The 15,595-nt window shown below is 47.7% G+C and overlaps 1 protein-coding gene across 5 annotated transcripts in view; it reads right to left on the reverse strand.

Annotated features, from left to right (window-relative positions):
- LOC109878755 (collagen alpha-1(XXIII) chain-like) overlaps positions 1–15,595 on the reverse strand; it is a 246,472-nt gene that overhangs the window by 27,544 nt on the left and 203,333 nt on the right. For 3 of the 5 annotated variants that reach the window (XM_031789902.1, XM_031789901.1, XM_031789904.1), the window contains exons 12-19: positions 11,615–11,641; positions 11,420–11,446; positions 11,205–11,258; positions 8,735–8,779; positions 8,613–8,657; positions 8,423–8,500; positions 8,165–8,188; positions 4,026–4,061 (exon numbers count right to left, since the gene is read on the reverse strand). In XM_031789902.1, the coding sequence (XP_031645762.1) occupies positions 4,026–4,061; positions 8,165–8,188; positions 8,423–8,500; positions 8,613–8,657; positions 8,735–8,779; positions 11,205–11,258; positions 11,420–11,446; positions 11,615–11,641 (336 nt within the window). The remainder of the gene's footprint in view (positions 1–4,025; positions 4,062–8,164; positions 8,189–8,422; positions 8,501–8,612; positions 8,658–8,734; positions 8,780–11,204; positions 11,259–11,419; positions 11,447–11,614; positions 11,642–15,595) is intronic. The other 2 variants (XM_031789903.1, XM_031789905.1) reach the window with 1 other exon arrangement.

Genomic DNA, 15,595 nt, shown 5'->3' on the forward strand with positions numbered 1-15,595 from the left:
GGCATTTCCATGGGCTGCACCTGATCTGTGGACGACAGAGAAAGCAAAGGGCTGTAATGATAGGAACCAGCGGGTGACCCCGAGCGTTACTGTCCTTATACCGTGAAATCCAAACCAGTGGTGCATGGTCTGTCACAAGGGTGAAGTGCCGTCCCAATAAGTAATACTTCAGCATTTCCAGCGCCGACTTGATCGCGAGACAGTCTTTCTCCACCGTTCAATATTTTTGTTCCCACAGCAACAGCTTCCGGGTAATGTACATGACCCGGTGTTCCTCACCTTCTTGCAGCTGTGATAGGTCGGCACCCACCCCTGTTTCGGACGCATCAGTCTGTACCACCAGTGGTTTGGAGAAGTTCAGGGTCACCAGCATGGGTCCAGAACACAGTGCTCCCTTTAGGTCCTGGAAGGCTTTTTCAGTCTCCTCGGTCCACGTCACCTGGGCGGGCAGACGGCTCCTGGTCAGATCTGTCAGGGGGCTGGCTAGGGAGGCAAAGTGGGGAATAAATCTCTGGTAGTAACTAGTCAACCCCACAAACGTTTGTACCTGCTTCTTGGTGAGGGGGTGGGGCCAGTCCCGAATCACCTCCACCTTCTTCACCTGGGTTTTGACACATCCCTCTCCCGATCGTGTACCCCAGGTACTCAGCTTCCCACAGGCCAAGCCGACATTTCTTTAGGTTCGCTGTTAGCCCTACCTACCGTAAGGCCCGCAATACCGCGCTCACCTGGTTTAAATGTGCCTCCCACTCACTCCAATGGATCACAATATCGTCAATGTATGCCGCCGCGTACTGCCGATGGGGTCAGAGAACCCGGTCCATCAACCTCTGGAAGGTGGCCGGGGCCTCGTGCAACCCAAAGGGCAGCTTTTTGTAATGGAACAGTCCATCCGGGGTGGCAAAAGCAGTTGTCTCCTGTGCCTCGGGAGTTAAGGGTACCTGCCCATAAACTTTCATCAGGTCGAGCATGCGGATTAATCAGGCGGTCCCTAGCCGTTTGATTAATTCATCAAGTCGGGGCATGGGATAGGCCATTTAATTGACCTTTCTAAAATCATTACAGAACGGAATGGTGCCGTCTGGTTTCGGCACCAACAGTATGGGGCTGCACCACTCACTATTCGATTATATCAGCTTCCAACATCGTTTTTACCTCGGTCCTGACAGTCTCTCTCCTTGCTTCCTGTAGGCGGTAGGGTCTCAACTTCACCTTTTTCCCGGGTTTGGTGATGATGCTGTGCCAGATCAGTGTGTCCTGGTTCACTGGAGAACACATCCAGGTTTCTGCCGACCAAATCCCTCAGCTCCTGCTTCTGGGCTTGGCTCAGCTGCTCCCCCATTGGCACCTCCCCCGGCTCGGTCTCTGTGGTAGCCTTCTTCGGGGAAACAGAGTACATCACGTGCATTCCATTTCTTTAGCAAATTCACATGGTAAAGCTGGGTGAGATGCCTACGTCCTGGCTGTCTGACCCTATATTTAACTTCACCCACCTTCTCAATGACTTCGTGTGGCCCATTCCATTGGGCCAAAAGCTTACATTCTGAGGTGGGGACCAACATCAACACTTTGTCTCCTGGATGAAAGTCCCTTCATTGTAACCCTCTGTTGTACACCCGCGCTTGGGCCTCCTGGGCCTCCAGCAGGTGTTCCCATACCAGGGGCCACATAGTTTTCATCTGATCTCTCATGTCACGTATGTGCTCCACCAAGGTTCGGCGGGGCAACGGTTGCGGTTCCCAAGCTTCTTTAGCCACGTCCAGCAGTCCTCGGGGTTGTCTCCCGTACAGGAGTTCGAAGGGAGAGAATCCTGTTGAAGCTTGGGGCACTTCTCAGATCGAAAACATCAGGTAGGATAGCAGCTGGTCCCAATTCTTTCCGTCAGCCTCCATCACCTTCTTTATCATCTACTTCAGGATTCGATTTAATCTTTCCATCAACCCATCAGTCTAAGGGTGAAACACTGAGGTGTGCAACTGGATTATTTTCTATACAGTTGGCGGACCATCGGGAAATCCCTCCCGATAAGGACCAGCACATGCAGGTTTGGGATGACTCCCACTGGTCCTGTGTGTTTTCCCTTTGTGGTCTGTAAGTGGAGGAGTGTGGTAGGGTAGTCCTTGGTCTCACCGTGTATGCGCGTGATGGCCACGGTCTCCGCCAGGTTTGGGGACTGGGCGATGTCAGGTCGGATCACCATACTCCCAGAGTCCACAAGTGCCGTGGTGTCCTTTCCATTGGCTCTTACCGGGGTGACAGGGGAAGGACCACTCTCCATAGTCCAGCATGCCATCAGCAAGCCGCAGGGCCGCCCGTTGGCTACCTCACTGGTTGAGGCCGAAGGCATTGGGACATCGCCGCTTAAACCGTTCCAGGCGATGTGTCCCGGCTCGCCACACTCATAGCATTTCCTGCTGTCCAAGAAGGGACGTCATCTCACGGAGCTGGCTGTTGTTCCTCCTCCATCCTTGGCCGGTGTCAAGGCGTGGTCCTCCATCCTTTTTCGCTCCTTCGGGCGAGTGGAGGGTTCCTCCTTCCGTGCTTTTCCACTTTGCAGGACCTCCAAAGCTACCTGTTGTCCTTCCACCAGTTGATCTGTGCTCTGGAGGTTAGTTTGGCTGGCTAACTTTTTAGCTTTGAACGGGAGAGAATGTATACATTTATCTATGACCACTTTCTCGATGGTCGTGTGCGTCAGACCCTCAGCAGTTAGCCAGCCTAATTAGATCATGCATTTGTGATCGGTGGGATGCTGTAAGATCATATGCCCAATCATGGAATCTTTATGCCCTACTAATCAGGGTGTAACCATACCGGTGCAGGATCTCCTTTTTCAGCACCTCGTAATGCATCGCCTGGTCAACCTGATAGGTCTTCTGTGCCGTGCCTGACAGGAAGGGTGCTAAGAGGCTGGCCCATTGCTCATGGGGCCATTTATCCCTAGCCGCCGTCCTCTCGAAGGCATGCCTCAATGTCGTCAGCCTCTGTCAGCTTCAGTATAAACCTACTGGGTTTGGGACAAAAGACTGCTGCGCCTGCCACTATGCCAGCCTGGGCAGCTGTTAGCTGACTGAGTTCAGCTCGCAGGAGAGCGGTCTGCTGACGCTGTTCATCCAGCAGCTCCCAGTGCACAGCCTGCTGTGCTATGTTCACCTCCACCATTGTGCTCTGTGTCTGTTTAGTTATTGAGCTTGGTTTGGGTTGCCCGCATTCTCCACCATATGTAGCAGGCTGTGGGGTTTCCACGTCACCAAGTTCTATAACAAAACATGCACCAGTAGCACAACTAGAATTCAAATGGGGAGTTTATTAGGGATTTTGGTACACTGGGGAATAAGGGGGAATTCACCAATTACTTCACAGTCCACAAGCCGTTCTCGTTGTCCATTCCGTTCTCCAGGGGTAATCCTAAAACTCGGGTCCTCAGCCAATCCAGTTCGGTACACAAGGGGGGTAATCCGACAGTCCAAGTCACAACGGATAATCTCATAGATCTTGTCCTCTCTTCTCCCACTCTTCATAACACAGGTTTTTCTCTCCTTTCTCTGCCTCCTTGTACAGGCTGCTTCCTCTTTTATCCCAAAGCACTCTCTGGCTTAATGTTTCACACACAGCCTTGCCTCGTTGGGGCAGGAAGTCCAACAAAGGCTATGGGGTGGAGCCAGTGGGCTGCAAGATATCTCCCCTCAATAACCACTCCCCTCACCTCTCCCTGCCGTCTGCCACAGTATATTGATAGAACGGATATTGATAGAATGGATATTGATAGAATGGATATTGATAGAACGGATATTGATAGATTGGATATTGATAGAACGGATATTGATAGAATGGATATTGATAGAATGGATATTGATAGAACGGATATTGATAGAATGGATATTGATAGAATGATATTGATAGAATGGATATTGATAAAATGGATATTGATAGAATGGATATTGATAAAATGGATATTGATAGAATGGATTATAGAAACTAATAGAAGAGATGGCATGTGTATAGTTAGATAAATAAGACCTTACCTTTCCACCTGGGGACCCCGGTAATCCTGGTGGGCCCTAGAAAGGGACAGACAGAGAGAGAGAAAAATATAGAGAAAGATATATATATATATATATATATATATATATATATATATATATATATATATATATAGAGAGAGAGAGAGAGAGAGAGAGATATATGTATAGAGAGAGAGAGAGAGAGAGAGAGAGAGAGAGAGAGAGAGAGAGAGAGAGAAAGATATATGTATAGAGAGAGAGGTTACACAAAATACAAAGCATCAGTTCAATTAAATGTGTCACAGCGTTCAGCAAAAACAGGAACATTGTGGATTTCGCAATATGACCCTGTCAGTAAACAAACAGATCATTATTTTCCTCTCCTCTCTCTTATTTTCCTCTCTTATTCTCCTCGCTGATGAGGACCATCTTCGTTATGGATGCTTTGATGCAAATATGGCCATATTCAGGCAGGGCATGCAGTTGGCAAAACACAATACCCTGGCATTGTATCACACAACATGGATGGTATAATTAACCCCGGGGTTAGGACGGTTGAACTCTCAGAGAAGGACTTTGGAGGCTTGGGCAAACAATCGGGAATATATTAATCAACCAATCAAATTTACAAAAAAAGGATCCAAACATTTCAAAGGTCCCTGTATACATGTCACCCAAGGGTACTGAAAGCACCTCCTTCTTCAAACAGGTAGGCTTCTCACGACAGATGAAACAGAGCAGTACCTATCCAATTGCTTTGCCCTAGTTTTTGTCAGGCCCTCAATCTGGAGGCCACGCACTGCAAGCCTGTGTAAGTGGCCGAGACTGCCAAATATTAGCACCACCAGCTAGCACCTATACCTGAGGCTGTCCAAGCGTGCCACGAGGGGTTGGTATTTAAGCAGCTTCTCGGCAAAGGCCTGCTCCATGTATCCGTCAAATGAGCCCCTCCCCCTGGCCTCCCCCTCAACAACAATATCTGGCATATTGGGCACACAGGAAAACACATCATCATCAACATCAAACCAGGTCATGCCTAGCATTGTACAAATCCTTGTAAGAACAGCAGCCTTTCCCAACATGGGCAATTGACTCCATTACATTTGACTCATGTAGAATACAAAATGGGTCATTGGTTTATAGGGTACCAGAGTGCTAGATTATATTTTATTGGTAGAACTTGCAGCCTCGCCTTAATATTAAAGGTGAGAATATCCTCGCCAATGGCAGCATTTTGGCACATGGAATGGGAGAAAGAGTGGTCAGCACAGTCCAGAGCAACAAGTTTCCCCTGGAGCCTCAGGCTGGTCCAGTGTTGCTATAGCTGCATCCGTCTGATACCAAGGAGTGTTGTCCTGGATGTAGGATGAGATGTTCCATCGTGGGTGACAGAAGCCTCCACAACAACACCGCAATCTGGCACAACTACATCAGAGGCCGTCACTGGTTGAGTTTACCTATCAGTCCATGTCCACCTGACCTTCACTCCAGTCCTGTTGCACAGGTCGTTGAGGTCCGGCCAGTTTGACTAGACTCCAAAGCCCGCAGCATGAATGTCCAATTTTCCATTGGCCAACCGTGTGCAAAGCTGTCATCAAGGCAAAGGGTGGCTACTTTGAAGAATCTCAAATATAAAATATATTTGGATTTGTTCAGACTTTTTTGGTTACTACATGATTCCATATTGGTTATTTCATAGTTTTGATGTCTTCACTATTATTCTACAAAGTAGAAAATAGTAAAAATAACGAAAAGCCCTTGAAAGAATAGCTGTGTCTAAACTTTTGACTGGTAATGTATCTGTTTAATGACGAGAGTAAACTCTGACTGGTTTATTCATTAGCGTAAATGTTGGGGGCTTTAACTATCAGTTTTATATTTGTACCAGCGGTTACCTCTGCTGCATCTTTCATAGAACACTGCACATGTTGTGTCTTTCCCTTCCTGCCCAGACCATTGAAATTAGTCATCATTATACTAATTGAAGCACTAACACACAGCCGTTATATTGACTTAGCTTAGGATGTAGGGAAACAAAGCACTGACCCGGAAAGAGAGAGATACACATGCACACACACACACACTCACACACAAACACACCAAATACCTCCACCCACCAGCAGTAAACCTAAAACAACCCCATACACGTTGCAGTAGACCTAGCCAGCACTATTAGCATCCATAGCATCCTAACCTCTCCTCACCACAGACTTTAATGGGGCAGGATGGAGTAACTCACTCAGGGCAGGAGAATGGAAACGCTGGACTCAGACTGACATTCTCTCAATGCAGCATGGACGGTTTCCTGGGTAAGGGCTGAGACGGCTGACCCTAGGGCTAGGGCTAATGCATGGTTCTATTTCTGGATTCTGGATTAAGGATGTGGAGACCATGGTCCTTCCTGTGGCGGTTAGAGATGAGCGACAGGTCGGCTCCATCATGCCTCCTGGTCCCCTCCGCCACAAAGCAGCGGTTGTGTGTACTCTCTGGAACACGGCGCGGTCTTGAAGCAATAAAAGATGGAAATCATATTCATTCCCAGAGGTGTATAATACATGCTGATTCTCCCTCTCTACCAGGTTTAAGTTCTGTGCTCCACCAAAACCATGGCAACGGAAAAGATTTACGAACAACTATTGTTTCAAGTTGCTCCATCTTCTGAAACGACAGCCACCCACAGAGATCATTTGAATGCCGTAAAAACAAATGAATCAATTCTGAAGTGCCACACAATGTTTCCTACCAAGTTCATCACTTAAATATTACAGCGGATGGAATCAGTATGGTGAAATGATTAACAACTGATTTGTGTTGGGACAGAGTTCACCTTCCCAAGGTTGGACTCTCTCCGAAGAGAGAGCATGTAAACTGAGGTAGATAGGTTTCAGAGCACTCATCAGATCTTAGGTCCATGTTGTAACCAGCTCATCTGTATGGGCCTACTCTAGACCTGGTCTCCAGGGACCCATGTATATATATATATTTTTTTTAACCTTTATTTAACTAGGCAAGTCAGTTAAGAACAAATTCTTATTTTCAATGACGGCCTAGGAACAGTGGGTTAACTGCCTGTTCAGGGGCAGAACGACAGACCTTTCGGTTACTAGTCCAATGCTCTAACCACTAGGCTACCCTGCCGCCCCATGCAGTGGTTTTTAATCAGAACCACATGCCATTGAAGAGATAGGGATCTGTTATTAGCATGTAGCATGGGGCCCTGCATGACGGAGGGAAATGTCTCTCTGTATGAAGAGGAGAGCTTTGTGTCTAGAATGTGAAATGAGTTAAAAGACCCCCCTGCCCCCTTCTCTCTTTACTATGGGTCCCGACTGGATTGAACCATAAAATGTAAACAGGGTATTATATCATTCAAATTTCAACCCAAGCAATATCACAGATCAAACCACCACATACCAGGGTTCATTTCAAGCCGCATATCCTATGAGGCAACAATAACACAATGCAATGAAGGATGTTTTGATTCTGCATGATTAAAAACGTCACTTCAGGCTATGTAAAATCAGATATTGTGTTGCACCTGGAAGGTATTTATGGTGGCTTAGTGTTGCGTCCTGTACAGACGTAGGATCTTACTGTGATCACCCTACTCCCAGGAGAACTTTACTGCAATGCAGGAAATGTTCAACTCATAGTGTATTTGAGGTTTAAAATGTCTTCTAAAGTTTGTAATTTACACTTTGAAACTTCAGACTTGACTTTCCCTTACGAAAAATGTATCAAACCCTAAACAAATGTCCATTAATTATAATCCCCATTTCCTGTTTCTGCATAATAATTTTCCTGATGTAGCAAACTGGCTCAAATACATCATGAGCTGACAGTGGACGGTAGCGGGAGACTTTGGTTACATGTATCTGGTTAATAGAGGGAGTTAGTTGTGGTGACAGAGTAATGACATTAATATGTCTGATGTCAGGGCTGTGGGATAGAGTTTCCTCCTTACACAAACACACAGAAACAAACAGGGGGCATTCACACAGGTCTATGAAGTTACATGTGTGTGTGTGTGTGTGTGTTTGTGTGCACGTGTAATGTATGTGTGTGGGGGGCACACTCACTTGTATGACTGTATATGCCTATGTCTAAGTATCAGTCACAGATCACATCATCTACAACACCATGCAGTGACAGTGGATTACCCTGACACTGATGGTCTGGATGGCCTGTCAGGGAGGAACAGCAGCATGTTAAGTCTGTCTGAATATACTCCAGGAGGAGAGTTGCAAAATTCAACTTTCCCAGAATTCACAGGGCTTCCAGAAATCCTTCCAACTGTGGTTTTCAGAAAACCAGGGAATGTTGGGAATGCTAACTGAATTTTGCAAGCCTATCTAGGAGAGTCTATGGACCTTCAAATACACACCAGGTATATTGTCTACATCTCTGGGAGGACTCACCTGGAAGGCTTCTAGCAGCTTCCCATTGAAGTCAATGACCTCAGTAGAGCCTGGAACCCCTTTCTCACCAGGGTAACCCTGAGAGGAGAGGAACAGAGAGAGGGGGGACTTAGAAGCATACAATAATAACATGAGAAGTTAGGTGACAGTTAACTGATCCTTAGTGGGTTAATAGGCTGTGTATATCTACCATGTCTCCCTGGGCTCCTTGCTCTCCGATATCTCCTTTGTCTCCCTACAAAATACACACAAACCCAAATGTATTGTCTGTGTCACAAGAAACAATCTTTATTGTATCTAGAGGTCTCATACCTTAAACCCAGGGAGTCCGTCCATGCCCCTCTCACCAGCCGGGCCCTGTTCACACAGAGGCATAGGGGTTAGAAAGCCACTTCACAGTAAGAGATGTGACTATATCCTAAACTGTAGGAGGATTGCCTCTTATAGTCAACTCGTTCTGTAGTGGTATAATGTCAGCTGAAAGGGGTAGTGGTGAAGGACAACACCAGAGGAACTGAGAGGGATTATCACCATAGAACAGGCCTGTAGTAGACATGTGTTACAGGCTGTAGAGAGGCCAGACCTGTCCAGTAGGCCTCCATCTATCCCTGGCCACATTCTGAGCTGGAGTAGAGCAGTTTGTTCCCGATAACAACTTCAGTAACCACAAACATCAGCTCATTTCGACTCACTGCCAGACAGCTATGCGTCCCAGGAGTGTGTTCACACATACTTTATGTTGCGCCCTGTAGCTGATAGAGAGGCCAAGTGGCTGGCAGCTGGGGTTTCTGCAGTATTAAAATACCCTATGACATCACTGGGCCAGGGGAGAGGGGTTAGGACTGGCTAGAGGCTGGCAGGACCTCGGACCAGAGAGAAGAGAGAGATGGTGAGAGAAAAAGAGGGAGAGATGAAGGGAGTACAAATGAGAGAGAAAGCTATGTGTTTGATGTATTTCTGAAGAATCATGCTGCCCACCCAAGACCTGTTAAGAGCGATAAACTCCAGAAAGAAACAAGTAAAGAAGGAGGAATGAAAGAGAGTGAGATATGAGAGGCAGGGACGGCCAGAATGAGAGAGAGATATGAGAGGCAGGGACGGCCAGAAAGAGAGAGAGATATGAGAGGCAGGGACGGCCAGAATGAGAGAGAGATATGAGAGGCAGGGACGGCCAGAAAGAGAGAGAGATATGAGAGGCAGGGACGGCCAGAATGAGAGAGAGATATGAGAGGCAGGGACGGCCAGAAAGAGAGAGAGATATGAGAGGCAGGGACGGCCAGAATGAGAGAGAGATATGAGAGGCAGGGACGGCCGGAAAGAGAGATATGAGAGGCAGGGACCGCCAGAAAGAGAGATATATGAGAGGCAGGGACGGCCGGAAAGAGAGATATGAGAGGCAGGGACGGCCAGAAAGAGAGAGAGATATGAGAGGCAGGGACGGCCAGAATGAGAGAGAGATATGAGAGGCAGGGACGGCCAGAAAGAGAGAGAGATATGAGAGGCAGGGACGGCCAGAATGAGAGAGAGATATGAGAGGCAGGGACGGCCGGAAAGAGAGATATGAGAGGCAGGGACGGCCAGAAAGAGAGAGATATGAGATGCAGGGACGGACGGAAAAAGAGATATGATATGCAGGGACGGCCGGAAAGAGATATATGAGAGGCAGGGACGGCCGGAAAGAGAGATATGAGAGGCAGGGACGGCCAGAAAGAGAGAGAGATATGAGATGCAGGGACGGCCGGAAAAAGAGATATGAGAGGCAGGGACGGCTGGAAAGAGAGATATGAGAGGCAGGGACGGCCGGAAAGAGAGATATGAGAGGCAGGGACGGCCAGAAAGAGAGAGAGATATGAGAGGCAGGGACGGCCAGAATGAGAGAGAGATATGAGAGGCAGGGACGGCCAGAAAGAGAGAGAGATATGAGAGGCAGGGACGGCCAGAATGAGAGAGAGATATGAGAGGCAGGGACGGCCGGAAAGAGAGATATGAGAGGCAGGGACGGCCAGAAAGAGAGAGATATGAGATGCAGGGACGGACGGAAAAAGAGATATGATATGCAGGGACGGCCGGAAAGAGAGATATGAGAGGCAGGGACGGACAGAAAGAGAGAGAGATATGAGATGCAGGGACGGCCGGAAAAAGAGATATGAGAGGCAGGGACGGCTGGAAAGAGAGATATGAGAGGCAGGGACGGCCGGAAAGAGAGATATGAGAGGCAGGGACGGCCAGAAAAAGAGATATGAGAGGCAGGGACGGCCGGAAAGAGAGAGCGATATGAGAGGCAGGGACGGCCGGAAAAAGAGATATGATATGCAGGGACGGCCGGAAAGAGATATATGAGAGGCAGGGACGGCCGGAAAGAGAGATATGAGAGGCAGGGACGGCCAGAAAAAGAGATATGAGAGGCAGGGACGGCCGGAAAGAGAGATATGAGAGGCAGGGACGGCCGGAAAGAGAGAGCGATATGAGAGGCAGGGACGGCCAGAAAGAGAGAGAGATATGAGATGCAGGGACGGCCAGAAAGAGAGAGAGATGTGAGATGCAGGGACGGCCGGAAAGAGAGATATGAGAGGCAGGGACGGCTGGAAAGAGAGAGAGATATGAGAGACAGGGACGGCCGGAAAGAGAGATATGAGAGGCAGGGACAGACAGAAAGAGAGAGATATGAGAGGCAGGGACAGACAGAAAGAGAGAGAAGATAATAAGAGAATAAAACACAGGTGGTCTGTTGCTAGTCTGACAGAGATAAAAAGGGAAGGTGTGTTAGCGTTAGCATCATCACCTTTGACCCTGGGGGTCCCTGTGGTCCAGCGTATCCTGCTTCACCATCTTCACCCTGAGAGTGCACAGGGGTCAACAAAGGTCAATACTCCAGCGTCTACCTCATTGCATACATAGGCATGCAGGTATAAACTTCATGCACTTAAAGTGTGCTTTATATATGCTTATATGTGTATCACTGTGCTATGTAGTGTGAGTAGGAACTTGGAGACTTACTGGCTTTCCAGGTGAACCTGCTTGGCCCTGTGAATGACAGAGATGTAATTGGTGAATCTTCTCCAAACTGTAACTGCTAGTGCACAAAACTAAATAACATGACTCTAGGTACAGTACTATATAACATGCTTGTGTACTAGTAAAACAGTCAAAAACACAAAGAAACATTCAAATGTGTATAACAATCAGACTCACCTCCATACCATCGCGACCAGGGAAACCCTATGGAGAGCAGAGCAGAAAACACACATCAGGATTGCCATAGATATTGTGTATTCTGAGGAATAGTCACTAGAGGTCAGTGCTCTATCAGCCTACAGAGAGTTATGGTTAGGTGCCTGCTATCATGCTATGTACAGTATGTTGAGCTGTTTTTGGCTCCATCTACCCAGAGCCATATACACTGAGTGCACAAAACATTAGGAACACCTGCTCTTTCCTTCACATAAACTGACCAGGTAAATTTAGATGAAAGCTCTGATCCCTTATTGATGTCACTGGTTGAATTGACTTCAACATGTGGCTCAGTTGATAGAGCACGCCGCGTGCAACGCCCGGGATCGTGGTTTGATTCCCATGGGGGACCAGTATGGAAAAAAATGAAAATAATGATGTGCTCACTATTGTCAGTCGCTCTGGACAGTACCTCTGTTTAAAATGAACTGTGACGTACATGGGCATAACAAGCCTCTTTCTCTATCGGTAGACATTCTATTACTTCATACCCCATCAAACACAGAATGTCTTTGAAATGATTGTCTGGAACCCAGTGGTGATTACAATGAATCCGTTAAATAAAGCTGTTGATTGTGTGCGTGTGTGTGTGTTTGTGAGTGTTTGTGTGTGTTTGTGAGTGTGTGTTTGTGAGTGTGTGTTTGTGAGTGTGTGTTTGTGTGTTTGTGTGTGTGTGTCCGTGTGTGTGTGTTTGTGAGTGTGTGTTTGTGAGTGTGTGTTTGTGTGTGTTTGTGTGTGTGTGTGTTTGTGAGTGTGTGTTTGCGTGTGTGTTCCAGGTGGATGTATTGTATGCTTGGTGTGTGTTGCTTGGTGTGTGTTCAACCATGTGTGTTGAAGTCCTCCATAGAGAGGCAGGACAAGAGAGAACTAGGTGTGTTGAAGTCCTCCATGGAGAGGCAGGACAAGAGAGAACCAGGTGTGTTGAAGTCCTTCATAGAGAGGCAGGACAAGAGAGAACCAGGTGTGTTGAAGTCCTCCATAGAGAGGCAGGACAAGAGAGAACTAGGTGTGTTGAAGTCCTCCATGGAGAGGCAGGACAAGAGAGAACCAGGTGTGTTGAAGTCCTTCATAGAGAGGCAGGACAAGAGAGAACCAGGTGTGTTGAAGTCCTTCATAGAGAGGCAGGACAAGAGAGAACCAGGTGTGTTGAAGTCCTTCATAGAGAGGCAGGACAAGAGAGAACCAGGTGTGTTGAAGTCCTTCATAGAGAGGCAGGACAAGAGAGAACCAGGTGTGTTGAAGTCCTCCATAGAGAGGCAGGACAAGAGAGAACCAGGTGTGTTGAAGTCCTCCATAGAGAGGCAGGACAAGAGAGAACCAGGTGTGTTGAAGTCCTCCATGGAGAGGCAGGACAAGAGAGAACCAGGTGTGTTGAAGTCCTCCATAGAGAGGCAGGACAAGAGAGAACCAGGTGTGTTGAAGTCCTCCATAGAGAGGCAGGACAAGAGAGAACCAGGTGTGTTGAAGTCCTCCATGGAGAGGCCAGGTCAGGAGAGCTGGCCTTGGGGATGTTGTGTAAGCATCCCCTCAGACAGACAGACAGTCAGGTCTCTTAAGTCTCTCAGCTCTCTCAGGTCTCTCAGCTCTCTCAGGTCTCTCAGGTCTCTCAGCTCTCTCAGGTCTCTCAGCTCTCTCAGGTCTCTCAGGTCTCTCAGCTCTCTCAGGTCTCTCAGCTCTCTCAGGTCTCTCAGGTCTCTCAGGTCTCTCAGCTCTCTCAGGTCTCTCAGGTCTCTCAGGTCTCTCTGGTCTCTCAGCTCTCTCAGGTCTCTCAGCTCTCTCAGGTCTCTCAGGTCTCTCAGCTCTCTCAGGTCTCTCAGGTCTCTCAGCTCTCTCAGGTCTCTCAGCTCTCTCAGGTCTCTCAGGTCTCTCAGCTCTCTCAGGTCTCTCAGCTCTCTCAGGTCTCTCAGCTCTCTCAGGTCTCTCAGGTCTCTCAGCTCTCTCAGGTCTCTCAGGTCTCTCAGGTCTCTCTGGTCTCTCAGGTCTCTCAGGTCTCTCAGCTCTCTCAGGTCTCTCAGCTCTCTCAGGTCTCTCAGGTCTCTCAGGTCTGTTCTCTGTTTTTCTACTTCCAACACTTACTGCTCTACTGTAATAAATACGAGAATGTGAGGTTACTCTAACTAACTAACTAACTCTCTCCTCATATTTCCCATTTTCTCCAATGCCTACTTGAGAACAGGGATGTGTTCCATGTGGCTTCCTTCCTGTCTCTCTAAACGTATGGGTGCACGAACGGACACAGACCACCACACACACTCTCCCCACTCTCTTCACCTTTGGACCCTATTGCCTAATAGTTTCTGAATCAACAATAACTATTCTCCTCCAGTCTGTTGCCCTTCGATGCCACTGGGAAAACCATTTCCCAAGTCTTCTGCCCTCTCACCTTTACCATCCTCCCCTTATTATGTAATCTCATGATATGGTGGACAGCATGTCCCTGACCCTCTGATCTTAAACCCTCCTCATTAGAGATAGAGCGAGAGAGAGAGATGGAAAGAGAGAGAGAGAGAGATAGCACATTGACTCAGGGAACAGCACTCCTTCTTCATTGTGTTTCTCACACGTCTGACTTCAACATGGACAGAGCTACCACCCTGCTTTGTTTTGCTGATTTGCGTTCTGCAACTCCTTTAATTAATTCAGAAAGTACATTGAATAAGGACTAGGTTAAATAAATGCCCTCTCTTACTGACATTTTTCATTTAAGACCAGCTTCGACACAATGCCAACTGCCAATATGGGTAACAGTGTTGATCTTGGATAAAAACAACTTACCCTTAAGCCCTCCTGCCCTCCAACCACAGTTTATGCCTGTTGTTCTAGATTAATCAAACCCAGGCTGGGTTAAAGTTAAAACAGTGAAACAGTGACGGCCTAAGGCGAAAGAGCTATTGTTTGGCGAGGCAGGGAAACTGTTGGTGAACCCAGAGAGAATGCCATATCTGTAACATGAGCACAGAGTGACAGGGCTGGGGTAGGGGAGGCTTGGGGGAGGAGAGTATGGAAGGCTGGGAGAGACTAAGACTAGCTGGATGACATTGTGGCCTTCTCTTACAGAAACCAGAAGAGGCCTATTTTGGGCTGTTTTAGGTAAACCGCAGCTCGCTGGCAGCACAGTAGGCTTCGGTCAACGTGGGGTCCCTGCACTCAGAGTAGACCCTCCCCCATCACTCTCCATCACTGTCACACCCCTATGGTCAACACGACCAGATCAACATGGTTGTGGTTGACACAGCTATTGATGACTAAGGTGTTGGAGTGACCAGAAACAAATGGTGTTAACCTAGTTCTCCATCATCAGCTGGAACTAAGAGAGAACACAGTGATGGTAAATAGAAGGAGAAACCGAGAAGAGGGAGGAGAGAACCATAAAGACAATGGAAAGTTATGTGTTTATGTGGGAATATGTGAATCCATTGTAGGTATATGTGGGGGTATGTGGGTGTATGTGGTGTATGTGGGTGTATGTGGGTGTATGTGGTGTATGTGGGTGTATGTGAATCCATTGTAGGTATACGTGGGGGTATGTGGGTGTATGTGGGTGTATGTGGTGTATGTGGGTGTATGTGAATCCATTGTAGGTATACGTGGGGGTATGTGGGTGTATGTGGTGTATGTGGGTGTATGTGGGTGTATGTGAATCCATTGTAGGTATACGTGGGGGTATGTGGGTGTATGTGGTGTATGTGGTGTATGTGGGAGTATGTGAATCCATTGTAGGTATACGTGGGGGTATGTGGGTGTATGTGGGTGTATGTGGTGTATGTGGGAATATGTGAATCCATTGTAGGTATACGTGGGGGTATGTGGGTGTATGTGGGTGTATGTGGTGTATGTGGGTGTATGTGGGTGTATGTGGGTGTATGTGGGTGTATGTGAATCCATTGTAGGTATACGTGGGGGTATGTGGGTGTATGTGGGTGTATGTGGTGTATGTGGGTG

This window comes from Oncorhynchus kisutch, linkage group LG15 (genome assembly GCF_002021735.2).
Source record: "Oncorhynchus kisutch isolate 150728-3 linkage group LG15, Okis_V2, whole genome shotgun sequence".
Taxonomy (NCBI): domain Eukaryota; kingdom Metazoa; phylum Chordata; class Actinopteri; order Salmoniformes; family Salmonidae; genus Oncorhynchus; species Oncorhynchus kisutch.